The 15,450-nt window shown below is 43.1% G+C and overlaps 1 protein-coding gene across 1 annotated transcript; it reads right to left on the bottom strand.

The window, feature by feature from the left end:
* Positions 1-1,811: 1,811 nt before the first annotated feature.
* LOC115678238 (hydroquinone glucosyltransferase-like) lies at positions 1,812-3,260 on the bottom strand. The gene has a single exon (XM_030601578.2). It carries the CDS (start codon positions 3,244-3,246, stop codon positions 1,816-1,818), a length of 1,431 nt encoding a protein of 476 aa, XP_030457438.1. The 5' UTR covers positions 3,247-3,260; the 3' UTR covers positions 1,812-1,815.
* Between the last annotated feature and the right edge of the window lie 12,190 nt (positions 3,261-15,450).

Below are 15,450 nucleotides of genomic sequence, written 5' to 3' on the forward strand. Positions count from 1 at the left end.
CATATCGAACTTTAGTTTATTTTTAAAAATTCTAGGTCCGAATGGAAAATTAAGAAAAAAATCACATAGGACAATTTGCCGGAATGGCATTCAAGTGATCAATTTTACACCGATATAACACTCAAGTGAGCGAAAAAAAATGTTATGGCACTTATAGTGTACTCATCTCCATTAAATCCGAAGACTAGTACACTTGGTTAATGCAAATGCAAAAGAGACTTTAAAAGTCTAAGTCACGGTCAACATCATTATTTAGGATAGGAAATTACATAAATAATCCTTAAACTTTGGCATAATGTGTAATTTCGTTCTTGAACTTTTAATTTATTCAATGTGGTCCATGAACTTTAACTTAATGTGTACTGTCATCCCTAAACTTTTAATTTGTTCAATGCGATCCTTGAACTTTTGATAAATATTCAATCCAGTTCATGAATTATATGGAAATATTCAATGCTATCCCTGAACTTGAATTAATGGAAAGATAACATTATATATTTTTATATAGTTTAGAAACTAGATTGAACATTTACCAAAAGTTCATGAATCACATTGAACAAATTAAAAGTTCTGGGACCAAATTACATATTGGGTTAAAATTTAGGGATCACATTGTATATTTGATCAAAGTTAATGGGCCATTTGTATAATTATCCCTTTAATTAGGATATCAAGTTAACATAAAAAATTTCGTACGCCTAGCATTATTCTAATTATTATTGAGTATTACGTAGGCCCCGTTTAATGGGCAGGTCTGGTCGTTTATTAAAAATGAGTTAAATAATGATTTGGACCCATTTTGACGTATCTAAAATTATGACAAGCGCTAGACATCTTTAATCAGTGACATATAAAATTTGTTTGCGGAAGCGATTCAAACAAGAATCACTCCCTTTCTAGAGGCCCACCATTTGGAATAAAGATAGGGATCACCCACTTTCTCCCACAATTATTCACTACTTTATCCCCCATTTTTCTATTTAACATGATTGAACTCTCTTTGGCACATACCCACCCATCGATGGCCGCGTTGGTTTGCGCTCAATTCCTTTCACGAGAGGTCCTGGGTTCAAAGTCGGCCATCAGTGATTTAAGTGGGGGGTCGTGGCGGTGGGATGCTGCGCTAGCCCCCCTTGAGGACTAGTCGGGTATCACCGCTGGTTTGAGCCCTAGCTCGCCGGCCGCGCGGACACCTCGGTTATCAAAAAAAAAAAAACTCTCTTTGGCACATGTCCCCGGGGAATGGTGGCGGATCCTCGGTTATCAAAAAAAAAAAAACTCTCTTTGGCACATGTCCCCGGGGAATGGTGGCGGATCCTCGGTTATCAAAAAAAAAAAAAAAAAAACTCTCTTTGGCACATCCTTCATGCCCCATTTTTTTTCTCCACTTTCCACTATTAGTTTAAAAAGAAGAAGTTTGGGAATGTCAATTGGTTCCCAATCCTTTTACGTTGAGCTCATCAAGAAATCATTTCATTGTGATGTGTGAATTGGTTCCCCAACTTCCATAGCTCATGTCATTGGCTACAAGAAAGTTGGCTCCACACACACGACCACACACCGCTGTTTTGTCTGTTGTTCCCTCTCACCTACCGCAAAGAACATATGCAGCACCTAGTAAAGTGGACTGCCGAGCCTATACACAGGTGGGAAAGTGGCAGTACAAAGCTTATTCTCCACGTGCACGTAGAGAGGACTTACTACAAGAAGGGGCATAGAGGAAACAAACAAGAACTGAAAAGCCGACTCCACAGATGACATTTAACAAGACATCATAAGATTAGCAAGAAGAAAATAGTAAGATACGATATGATTCTAATGAACCTGATTTACAAGTTTGGCACTCCATTTGAGAGCCAACTCGGAGAGTGCCCTCGTGGAGGACCCGTCTTCGCTGAGCACCTTGGTCGCTGCGTCCTTGAGGTCCTTCATGCGGTTCCAAATGCACTTCCCTTCTTCGCCCTCCATCAGGCCCTTCACGACCTTGGCGATCTCGTCCCTCCCCACCAGACTGCTCTCCTCGGCCCTCGGCCTCAGCGCCACCTTGATGTCCTGAGTCAGCATAAGCGCGTTCATCCTCTGCTCGGCGAAGAGCGGCCAGACGATAAGCGGCACACCATTGAGCACGCTCTCGAGGGTTGAGTTCCAGCCGCAGTGGGTGAGGAACCCACAGGTCGAGCTATGGGCCAGGACCTGGGCCTGCGGCGCCCACGATGGCACCACCAAGCCCCTACCTTTGGTCCTCTCTAGAAAGCCTTTGGGCAAAAACTCGAGCGGCTCATTTTGGCTGTCCACAGTCAAGTAGGTGGCGTTGGCCGCTTTGTCATTAGGGGTCCTCGCCACCCACAAGAACCTCTGCTCGCTCATTTCCAATCCCTGAGACAGCTCTTGAATCTGGTCGTACGAGAGGTTCCCACCATTTCCGAACGACACGTACAGGACCGCACATTTGGGCTGTTCGTCCAGCCACTTTAAACACGCCGAGCCGTCGGACTTGCTGCTCTGCTTCATGTTCACCAGCGGTCCCACCGGGTAGACCAGCGGCTTCCCGGGCTCTTCCCCTTGCAGGTACTCGATCGCCCCTGGCTCAAGCTCCTCGAAGCTATTCAGCAGGATCCCCTCCGCCAGCCTGTACCGCCTTGCGTGGTGGAGGACCCACTTGTAAGCATCATTGCAGCGGTCCTGGACCGGGTCGAACAGGTCCCTCCCGTGGACGGGTATGCAACCGGGTATCTTCACCAGCTCTGGCAGGTCCCTGTACTCGCAGGAGACCGCTTCATCCAGCGTCGGCAAGTGAAGGAACAGCGACAGGCACATGGCCGTGTTGGGGAAGAAAATATAGGGGGAGACGTTGAGCTCCTCAGCCACGGCGAATGCGTCGGTGCCAAAGAGGTCGGCAATGAGGGCAACGAGCCTAGTGGACTCTGCCAGCCTCTGCAGCTCGTTGCGGAGGGAGGGGAGGGAGCGCTTCAGCGTGAGGGTGATGATGGTCTCGATGCGGGTTGTCTTGGGGTGCAGGTCGTCGAAGCTGACGGGAGGCAGGAAGACGTAGATGATGGAGGGAGGGAGGGAATCGAGGAGGGACCTCTGGGCCTTGGACGGGGAGTCGTCATTGGGGATGACGAAGGTGACCGAGAAGCTGTGGCGGTGGACGAGTCGCTTCGCAAACTCGGCGAGAGGGATGAGATGACCCATGCCCGGTGATGGTGCGATGGCTATATGGGGTGTGGTCGAGGGTTGTTCCATGGTTGATGATGATGAGCAAGTGCTCTTCTAGCTTGCTGTCGGAAAAATTTTCAAAATCGATGAGGAGCTTTTAATAGTTGCTTTCTTGGTTGTCGAAATCTTTCGGGGTTCTGGTGGTGGGTTTGTTTTGTTTTCTCTTTGAACCTCTCGCCCTAAGTGAAAGAGGGTAATTCTATACTTCTTCAAGCCTTTGCCGTTCAGGAGCGATCATGCAGAAACATACTAACAGACCGAGATCAACACTTCAAGCGGGGCTAACATGTCATGTCGCGGGAGAAAATATTCGGTGGTTGCGACCCGGCACTTTTTTACTCATATCCAATAATAAACCGACAAGTGTCGGCTGAGATGGAATAAAAAATAAAAAAACAAAAAACTGATTTGTCTTTCTTCCTTCCTCCTTCCTTGGCCGATCTGCTTGTCCTCCATGGACCCCGGCACTTCCTCCTCCAACCGAAAGCACCACCCAAGCTACCTCATCCGGCCAACATCTCCATCCCTTCCGGCGTCACTTGCAGTCGACCCAAGTTATCCCTTCATCATCGCTTGCGGTTAGCTTGTTACCTGTCCAAGATCTGGCCTTGACCATGGCCGCAAGCTTTGCTCATCTATCCATCGATTGCAACGACAACAGCACTGCAACCTGTCGTGACTGGAGTTTGCCTATATACCGACGGCAACAACTATGAGCAACAAAGTCCAGTTGCCATAACTGTAGATCTGTTGACGACTGTGAGCAACGAAGGCAAGCGACGAAGTCCAGATGTAGTGTCCATGGTAACGATTGCAAGCAACCAAGTCCAGATCTGGTCGCCATAACTTTAGACCTAAAGATTGCGTCGCAGTCTAAGCTGACACAGCTAACTCCAGTTAGAGCTCCACACATAGACACTGACCTGGAATTAAAAAATAATACAAATGTAATTTTTTCTCTCTCTTCCTCCCTTCTCCTCTCTTTGTTGCTATGGTTTAGATTTGGTCGAAGTCATGGCGACCACAGGAAGACAAAGCCAACTAGATTTGGCCAGTGACGCGACTGGTCCACGATTGACGTGTTGGAACCAAAAAAGATATAGAGAAACTTTGAAGATTTTGATGAGGAGCACATAAATACATAAACGAGAGAGAATAATATTCAAAATGCTTTTTTGTGTAAGCTTTAAATAGAGAAGATACAAGCTTAGTTTTACAAGCTTTTTCTCTCAACGCTCAACTCGCTCTTATTTCTATGGCTTTTCACACGTCGACACAAATGGGGAGGGGACATGCCTATTTATACTACTCCTAAGGAGGTGAAGTTTTCTTCTTTATCAAGCAAATTTGACTTGTCAACTTGAAGACTAATTTTGAATCATTTTGCGACAGAAGGCTGTAGATCAACTTGCTCCTTAAGGAAAGTTACAAAAGACAAAAAACCTGCAGAAAAAATCTTGACAAATCTAGAGAGAGAGATAGTGCAATTTCATCACTCCCTTCACCTATTGCAACATTGAAGCGATTCCCATCTTCTACGGTACAAGCTCTTGAGAATTATACCAAAAATAATTTTAATATTTCTAACAGCCTCCCTTAAAATTGATTTTGGAATCAACAACACCAAGCATCATCTTCAATTTCTCGAACAAATCTGCCTTCAATGGTTTTGTCAAGAATCTGCAATCTGATCCTCGGATCTATAGAAATCAAGTTCAATCTCACCATCTTTGACCAGCTCACGAATATAATGATACTTGATGTCTATGTGTTTGCTCTTGCCATGAAAAAAAGGATTCTTGGCTAATGCAATCGCCGATTTGTTATCACACATCAATTTTGTAGGACCTTTTTGTTCATGCATCAGTTCACAAAGCATCCTATGAAGCCTTATCCCTTGACATGCTGCCGAAGCTATTGTCATGTATTTTGCTTTAGTTGTTGAGAGTGTAATAACTTGTTGTTTTTTCGAGGACTAAGAAATTACTCCTGATTTGAGAAAGAACGCATAGCCGGAAGTGCTCTTCCACGTTTCAGTATCTCCTACCTAATCACTATCTGTATACCCCACTAAATTGAAATTGTCAGTGTAAGAATATAAAATTTCATGATCACGAGTTCCACTGACATATCGTAGAATTCTTTTTGCTGCCTGCAAATGTGATTGGTATGGTTTTTCCATGAACCGACTAATAATTCCCACGCCATAAGTAATATCTGGCCTAGTGAAAGTCAAATATCTTAAGCTGCCAACAATACTTTTAAAATAAGTGGGATTTACTAGTTCACCGGTTCCTTCTTTTTTCAACTCCAACCGTTTTGCTACGAGGGTCCGAATTGATTTGAGCGATTCCATATTGAGTCGCTTCAAAATATCATTAGCAAATTTTTGTTGTGAAACAAATATGCCATCATTTGTCTGCTTCACTTCAGGGCCTAGAAAATATGACATCAATCTCAAATCTATCATCTTGAACTGGCTCGTCCTGGCCTCCCTGAATTCAGCAAACATCTTTTCATAGTTTTCTGTAAATATCAAGTCATCAACATAAAGGCACGCAATTATTATGTCATCGTTAGTATTGGACTTCATATATAGTGTATGGTCATATGGGGACTTTTGAAAACCATGCTCCAACAGGTGTGTGTCAATCCTTGTGTACCAAGCTCGAGGTGCCTATTTAGCCCATACAATGCTTTCTTTAGTTTGCAAACTTGATTTTCATGCCCTTTCTTCTCATAGCCTTGTGGTTGCTCCACATACGCTTCCTCATCAAGGAACCCATTTAGAAATGCTGATTTCACATCCATTTGATCGATCTTCCAACGATTCTGAGCTACGAGTGCTAAGACCATCCTAATGGTATCCATTCGAGCCATCGATGCAAATACCTCAAAATAATCAATACTTGGCTTTTGCTTATAGCCTTTCACGACCAGTCTGGCTTTGTAACGATCCACCTGACCATCGGGTTTGTACTTCGTCTTGTACACCCACTTGACACCAATGGGCTTCTTACCGGGTGGTAAAGAAGTTAGCACTCATGTGTCATTCTTTTCAATGGAGTGGATTTCTTTATCCATTGCTTGGATCCACTTTATATCTACAGCTCCTTCATCATAGGATATAGGGTCACATTCAGCAAATAAACAAAAGTTTACCATAGTTTCATTAGTGATTTCATCACTGTCACTGTCACTGTCATCGTCCCTTATGACCACATAATCCCTGAATTTTGCTAGAGTCTCTCGCAATCGCTGTGAACGACGTAAAGGTGGTTCTGAAGTTGCTGTTGGTGAAGAAATAGACCACCAGTCGAAGATGAAGAAGAAGATGCACCACTGGTCGAAGATGTTGGAGGTTTTTCTATATCTCCCTCCTATGGTTCATCTTTGATGGTAATGTTTTTTTGGTCACCTTTTTGGTTCCAGTCCCAAGCTTCATCTTCTAAAAACTGGATATCCCTGCTGATGATTACCTTTTCAATGACTGGGTTATACAGCTTATAACCCTTAGTTGTGTCATTGTAGCCAATGAAGATGCACTTCTCGCTTTTGTCATCCAACTTCTTTCTCCTTTCATCTGGTATATGGGGATATGCCACACACCCAAATACTCGTAGGAACGAAACATCTGGCTTGTTGCCGCGCCAAGCCTCTTTTTGGGTTCTTCCAAGAACATTCCTTATTGGACACCTGTTTAGCACAAATACAGCACAAGTAATAGTTTCTACCCAAAACTTCTTTGGTAAATCTTTAGCCTTTAGCATACTCCTTGCCATTTCAAAAATCGTTATATTCTTTCTTTCTGCTATACCATTTTGCTTAGGAGTATAGCTAGCAGTTAATTGACGTTTCACTCCATGAATTTTATAGTATATGTCATATTCATTGGAAGTAAATTCTCGACCTCTATCTTATCTCAACATCTTTAGATTAAAACCACTATGTTTCTCAACGTAGACTTTAAATTCTTTAAACTTGCCAAAAGCTTATGATTTTTCTCTTAAGAAATATACCCATGTTTTTATGGTAAAATCATCAACAAAAATTAGCGTGTACCTTTTTTGTCCGACTAATTCCACCTCAACAGGGCCACATATATCTGTATGTACCAACTCCAAAGGCTGCTTGGCTCTTCTAGCTTTTCCAACTGGAAAGGATTCTCGATGCTATTTTGTAACGAGACATCCTTCACATGGGTGGTCTGGACTGTCGATCAAAGGCATGCCATTCACCATCTTTTTTTGGACGAGTAATTTTAGCCCACGAAAATTTAGATGACCGAATCAAAGATGCCACAACCACTTGCTATCTTTTGTCATCGCTTGAAAACTCAACAGAGTATTCGTCTGAAGGGACATAGGGAACATCCGGTTTTTCGTCATCTGTGCCGTCGTGATCAACTTATTGTTTACACCTCTGATAGTGCAAACTCGATTTTCAATATTAACTATGACCTTTTTCGGAAAGTTGCCCAACACTAAGCAAATTCCAGAAAAGTCCTGGCAGAAAGTAAACGTCTGCAATAGTAACATTAGTACCATTTTTTGATTTGATATCAATGTTACCTTTGCCCAAAACGGGAATTTTTTATTTATTCCCGAAGTTGACTTCACCACGAACTGTCTCGTCTAGCTACGAGAATAGCTCCTTTCGGCCACACATGTGATTACTGCACCCTGTATCGAGATACCAGATATTTGTGTCCATGGTACTCGAGTCATCCGTTTTGCATGCTAACACCACGTTTTCATCAGCATCGACAACATGTAACATGTACACGTTCTGGCTACTCGTGCCCATGTTTGCTCGACATTCGGATTTGTAATGTCTGAATCTATTACACTTAAAACACTTGACCTTTGATTTATCACGTGTTTTATACCTTCCCGTGAAATTCGAATTTCCACCTCTACCTCGGGCACCTCTACGACCTCGGGCACCATGATGGCCTCCTCGATTTGAGTGAGCGACCCAACTCTGCAATGCTTGCTAAGGATTCGAACCGATGGACTTCTGATTCATTCTTTGCTCATGTGAGGATAGTGAACCCATCAACTGTTCCAACGTCATGGTTGATATATCTTGGCCTTCTTTGATTGCCACAACAACGCAGTCAAATCTCTCAGTTAAAGACCTTAAGATTTTTTCTACATCTTGAACATCTTGGAGTTCTTCACCATTAACCTTCAGTTGGTTAATAGTTTACACACGGTCAAAGTACGATGAGATAGATTCAGAGTCATTCATGCGTAAAGACTCGAAATCTCCTCGAAGTGTTTGGAGCCGCACCCGCCTGACACGATCATCGCCCTTGTAAGATTTTTGCAAAATATCCCACGCTTCTTTCGCGGTCTTTGCACTCGATATTTTTTCAAATATCGTTTCATCCATGGATTGAAAGATCACATATAATGCTTTCTAATCTTTCTTCCGAAATCCACCTAAGAGTCTTTCTCCTCCTTTCTTAAAGCCTCGAATGTTTCAGCATCGGTTGCTTCGGTGTAGCCATTTTCCACTAGATTCCACAAATCCTGCGATTTGAAGAGAACCTTCATCTGGATGGACCAGTTGTTAAAATTCTTTCCATTCAACTTTGGAAGTTGTAATTGAACGGAACTGGTGGATGACATTGCTAGCTCTGATACCAATTGTTGGAACCAAAAAAATATAGAGAAACTTTGAAGATTTTGATGAAGAGCACACAAATACACAAACGAGAGAGAATAATATTCAAAATGCCTTTCTGTGTAGGCTTTAAACAGAGAATATACAAGCTTAGCTCTACAAGCTTTTTCTCTCAACTCTCAACTCTCTCTTATTTTTTATGGCTTTCCACACGTTGACACAAATGGGGAGGGGGCATGCCTATTTATACTACTCCAAAGGCGGCGAAGTTTTCTTCTTTATCAAGCAAATTTGACTTGTCAACTTGAAGACTAATTTTGAATCATCTTGTGGCAGAAGATTGTAGATCAACTTGCTCCTTAAGGAAAGTTACAAAAAACAAAAATCCCACAGAAAAAATCTTGACAAATCTAGAGAGAGAGACAATGCAATTTCATCACTCCCCTCACCGACTGCAACATTAAAGCAATTCCCATCTTCTACGGTACAAGCTCTTGAGAATTATACCAAAAACAATTTTAATATTTCTAACACGACGAGGCAGGATTTGGAGCCATGGGTCCATGGTCGAGCCACCACAAATCTCCATCTACGGTCATTCTTTACCCACCTCTTCATCTTTGCTCGCGGTTAAGTTCTCCATTGGTAGATTGGGAGGTCCATGGCTGCGCCATCCCTCCCTCATCGCTGCGGCTCGCAAGTAGAGTCAATCCCTTCGTCGTTGCTCATGGTTAGGCTCGCCCGTTAGTAAATTGGAAGGTCCATGACCAAGCCACTTCTCCCTCGTCGCCGTAGCTCGCAAACAGAGCCAACCCCTTCATCGTCGCTCACAACCATATTCATTCGTCACTAGATCTGGAGCCATGCCATATTCCTCAACCTCCCCCGGTGCTTCCTCTTGGCTTCTTGGGCGGCGAAGGGATCAAATCTAGCGATGCTGCGGCTTGGGCGGTGGTGACAGCCAAGCTTGATTCTCATATGGCTGGACGTTGGCATAAACGAAGGCAAAGAGAGGGTGGAGGGAGAGAAAAAATCCATAGTTTTATTATTTTTTTGAATTTCAGATCAGTGTCCATGTATCAAGCTTTAATTGGATTTAAAAAAAATACATGTCACGTCAGCAAATGACGTGACGCTTTAAAATCACTGAATATTTTCGCATGGAAAGGGCTTTTGGGATACACCAAGCCGTAGATAGCACAACGTTGACAACATCTATCTATCGTTGAAGGGCTTTCTCTGCTTGATTTCTCAACAGGGTCCTCATTTTTATGAAGGATCCTCTCAATGTTTTCGCAATCTGTCAGGTACTTCTATGAGTGGACTGAATTTTGTCTTTTCTTTCTTAGCGACTATACATGTCTTGTGCTGCTATGTTACTTTGCCTTTCGTGCCCGATTCGTTCAATGTGTTCATACTGTAAAAGGGGAGAAGTTAGATTTAAGTAGATAATTAGTCAGTTAACTATTATTTGTTGTTTCTTTTCTTTCTTTTTACGATCTGTAGGTAGAATGCAAGTATATTAAAAGACGCTATTTCTGCTGTGCAGGATCTTTCAAATTTTCTAACTTTTTTGTTTTGGGTGTCTTTCTGCTTACTGCTCATTCTTTAGCTCTGTTTGTTCTTTCTTGAGGTTGAAGTTTTTGCTATTTGAGTTGTGCCGCATGTCTTAGTAAATAGTTTTTGCTTGATCGTTCAAGTCTATCTTATTGGTGCCAAAATGAGTTGGAAATTTGTCCGGTATCTTGGTGGTTGGTTTAGTCTTAAGGACTTTCGTCATCTTTAGCAGCGAATGTCTCATTCTAGGTTCAAGTGCAGATAGTCTGGATTTTGTGCTTCGGGACAATTGCAATATATTCTTTTATTATGATTTTTGCGTTTACATCATGGATCGCGATTCTATTTGATATGGTGTCATGTGTATGTAGAGAAAAATTGGTCTGACACATTATATTTTAGTGCTACGTCCTTCTTTGGTTAATACACTCCCTATTTCAGTGTTTTGATCATATTATCCTCCATTCATCCCACTTTTTCAGCGTCCACCATTAATATTCTACCTAAAGTGTTTCTTTCCTTTGTCTTTCTCTCAAATGAGGTGTCCCTTTGGTTTCTTCTTTTCTTTTTTCTGTGGGTCCAATCTTCCATCTTATCTCTTTCCCCATATGATGGTGGTCATATTGACAGTCGGGTTTTCAGGCCTTTGCAGCTCCAGCTAACGGAAAATGCTGATATGGCTTTTTTCTTATTATTTTCTCTCTTCTACATGGCGCTGACGTGGCTAAACTAATTTTTTTTTTCAAAATATGATTTTTAATAAGTATTTTATTTAAATTAAATGAAAAATAAGCTAAATTTTTTAAATTTTTTAAAAACAAGGAAGAAGAAGGGAAAACGGTGAGGGCCTAGATGGCTGGGTAGCGGTCAATGAGGATTGGTAGGCGCCAACTAGTGGCCAATGACCCTCCCCGACCGTAGGAGAGGGTCACGGCCCTCCCCCAGCTCAAGCGAGGGTGGCCAGCCCTCACCCAAATCTAGCGAAGGGCTACTAGTGGTTGGGGACTAGTGACCCTCGGCCAAGTGGTTGGGGACTAGTGACCCTCGGCCAAATTTGGGGAAGAGTCGCAACCCTTGCCTGCGGTTGGCGAGGGTTGCCGGCCACTCTCCGAGGCCCGACGACCCTTGCAGACCACTGACCGACTATCCCCAACTATCGTCGGAAATGGTGTAAGCAATGATGGGGCGGTGGCGACGAGGGCCATGAGCCCCGGCTAGTTTGCCTTCTTCCCAATTTTTATAATAAAAAAATAGATTATTTTTCATCTAATTCAAATAAAATACTTGTTAATCAATTTGATTTTGGCCAAAACAACATCGTTTTAGCCTTAAATTTTATGTTTTAGTTACGTCATCACCACATAAAAGAGAGAAGATTATTAAAAAAGGTCATATCAGCAATTTCCCTTACCCAAGTTGGATGGAGTTTACGAAAGACTTGATTGCACCAATTTGACAAATTTTAGGATTCAATTACACTTTCGTGATAAGGTTTAGACTTCCAATTCACTTATCCCTAATTTTAAAGAGTTTGATATACTTTTTTTTTTGTCAGAAAAGAATACGATATACTTGACTTGATCTAGATTATCACATTTATAGAAGAGACTCTTGGGTAGGTTTTATTGATTGTTTTGAAAAGGCAATTATTAGAGTAATATTAGATTCTAAGACTGGTACGCTTGATTAATGAAAATGCAAAAGAGTCTTTAAACATCTAAGTCGTATTTAACATTGGATGAAAAAACCATAACATTATTTAGGATATCAATTTAACATAACAATTTTTGTATGCTTAGCAGTATTCTAATTATTATTGAGTACTACATAGGCCCATCAAACGGATTGGTCGGGTTGAAACTAATCCGACTTAAGTTGGCCCATTTAATATCTTGTGACCCATTTATATGCAATACAAATTTAGCGACCCAATGCGGGCTTTTATTCTTAGTGATTTTTCTTCTTAAATTGTTGCCTATGAAGAAGGGGTGACCATATGGATTGTCCCACTAAGTTGATGAGGGAGCTCGAGTAATCGGGCCAGGTCGTGGGCTAGGACCTCGTGTAGAACATGATCAACGTGGAGAGATGGGTAAGTGCAGCACTAACGGACAAAAATACCTGCGTGGATGGATTCAAGGGTCAGTTTAATCCGAGAACTGAATTAGTCGAACCTATTTAGGATTGGTTTGAACTAGTTCTCAAATAAAACCCACTGTATCAGCCTAGGGAACCTAGCATCGATAATCCGAGGCTAGCAACTATAGGTTTGAGCAATAGTCTGAAAAATCTAATGCCCCTAAAAAAAGAGAATCATCCAACAACCACGCTACCACTCATTGAACAAATCAGGAGTCGGTAGGATTACCTGGTTGAATCAGACCCATTGGTCACCCCTAAATGTCCGTAAAAATTTAGTATATTTAAATAAATCTTAAAAAAGGAAAATTAAGAAAAATTCAAAGGTATTTTTTGCCTAAAGAAAATCTTAAAAGCTTAATAAATAGAAAAACACTAAAATGAAAGAAAAAACGTGCAACGTTGCAGGCTTGCCTTGAAGCTACAAGTAGACCCGTCAAACAGGTAGGTCAGGTAAAAAATGGTCTGATACAAATAGAATTATTTCTATGCAATACAAATCTAGTAATTCATACTTGACTCGATCCGATTTATACCTAACTCATACCATATCTAACACAATTTTTGAAAACTCATATCCAAACTAAGCTAAGGCTGCGAATGGTAACCATTATGTTTCAGAAATCAATTTATGGCCAGAAATTGATTTTTCTATTTCTGTTCCTGGAATAGTTTCTTAGCAAAAAAACACGTTTGATAACGATACAAAATTTCTGTTCCAGAAACATAAATTTGTTTGATAACGGCACAAAATTTCTTCTTTTGGGGTGGTCGGCGGGCGGATGGTGGAGGGACGAGGGCGAGTGGCGGCGGGAGACGGTGGTGGGCGGTGGGAGGCGGGCGGCGGCCAACGGTGGCCGGCGGTGGGAGGTGGGTGGTGGCCAAAAGAGGGCGACCGACGGCGGGAGACGGTGGACGGCGGCCGGCGGCGGGAAACGGTGGCCAGTAGACGGCGGCCGGCGGGAGATGGTGGCCGGTGGACGGTGGGCGGCGGCTGACGGCGGGCGGCGGTGGGAGGCAGGTGGCAGTGGGAGGAGGGCGGCCGGCGGTGAGAGATGGTGGCCATTGGACGGCGACCGGTGGTGGGAGGTGGGCGGCGGTGGCGGGAGGAGAGAGGCCGGGGGTGGGAGGTGAGTGGCGGCGGCCCACGGCGGCCGGCGATGGGAGGTGGGCGGCGATGGCTAGAAGAGGGAGGCTAGGTCTGGGAGGCAGGTGGCGGCGGGAGATGGTGGTTGGTGGTGGGTGGTGGGTGGTGGCCGAAGGTCGCCGGTAGGGGGAGGAGGGTAAGCAGCGGCAGGAGACGGTAGCCAGCGGTAGGAGGCCGGTGGCCGGCGGCGGCGGGTGGCGATGATCGGCGGGTGGCGGCAGCCAACGATGGGCGGCGGGTGAGCGACCGGCTAGTAGCGAGGGAAAGTGATGAGAAGAACAAAAAAAATTTGTTTCTCATTTCTGTTCTAGAAATAGAGAAGCAAAAAATTTTAACTTCTGATTTCTGTTCCAAATCTATTTTTGGAACAAAAATTTGTTCAAGAAATAGAAATTGGAATTTCGTTACCAAATGGATTTCTGTTCTAAACCTATTTCTGGAACAGAAATAGAGAAACAGAATGGTTACCATTCGCAGCCTAAGAGTGTAAGTGAGCGAGCACGAGATCGAGTGAGGGCGAGAGAAAATGAAAAGAGAGTCATAGAGGTAGCTTAGGTGTAAATAAATTGTAAACCCATTTAACACCCATATTATGTTGGGCTTTATCATTTTAACCTATTTACTGAATATAACTGACTCACATAACAACTTAACCCATCATATATGAGTTAAAATGTGGGTAAGTGACCCATTCTGACAAATCTAGCCACAAGCCTAAAATAAGCAAATAGAAGGGAAGATGAAGAGCTTCTGCAGATGCAATCGACCCAGCGACAAAACAACGCTCAATCATCCAAATCCTCAAGAACCTCCATGTCCTTCAACTCCTCCTCCAACCCATCTTGTCATCTTCGACCTCTTTCAACTTAAATAGCTTCAATTTCTCCTCCAATTCGTCCTCCCTCTCGTCCTGACTACACCCCCAGTTCAAGCTCAAGCAATTCTTGCCCGAGACCCCCTCAAATACAACCTCTCCGATCTCCGCCTCACCACCAACAACTTCCTCTTCGGCCACCTCTCCTCCACCAGGTGTTGCGCCCCTCTCAACTAGGAGGACGTCGTCTTCTGGCGCCGCCTAATGTAACCCCTTGACCTGCCCCACCTCTACCGTGGCCACTCCACCATCACCGAGAGCCAGCACAACATAATAATCATGCTCCGAGGCTCCTCAATTTTTGGGAATTCATCTACCTGGTCTAAAAGTTCATTCGCAACATAGTCAATAGCTCAAGTATCATCGTGGGGAGTTGTCACTTAATGCCAGGATTTGCCACTTCAGGACCGCCGTATTGGCCGATGAGGCGGCAGCCCAAAGCTGAAGGAGAGCAGCTCTAATCTTACAGGCAGCTGGAAGGTGAAGAGTATGAGCAGAGAGGACTGAACAGTGCACGAGAGAGCTTTACGGGCTGAAAGTGGGTTCTATTTATGTGGTGACGAATATGAGTAATGTTCCCAACCCATTTAAACCTATATATAGTTAAGTTTATTTTTCAAACCCATTTGAACAAGTTTCAAACATTTTAGTCAAGTCATTGGTCCATAAATATGAGCTAAATATGGGCATTTGGACTCATTTTAACACTTCTAATATTACAACAAGTGCTAGACATCTTTTATGGTCTCAATGACATATAAGTTTTGTTTGTGAAAGCGATTCAAATGAGAATCTCTCCCTTCCTAGAGACCCACCATTTGGAATTCAGATAGTGATCACCCACTTTCTCCCACAATCATTCACTCCTTTATGCCCCATTTTT

This window comes from Syzygium oleosum, unplaced genomic scaffold (assembly GCF_021117445.2).
Source record: "Syzygium oleosum isolate NSW1041296 unplaced genomic scaffold, Sole_v2.1 Sole_v2.15, whole genome shotgun sequence".
NCBI classification, from domain to species: Eukaryota; Viridiplantae; Streptophyta; class Magnoliopsida; order Myrtales; family Myrtaceae; genus Syzygium; species Syzygium oleosum.

Coding starts and splice junctions, on each gene's coding strand:
- LOC115678238 (XM_030601578.2), bottom strand. CDS start 3,246: ATGGAACAACCCTCGACCACACCCCATATAGCCATCGCACCATCACCG.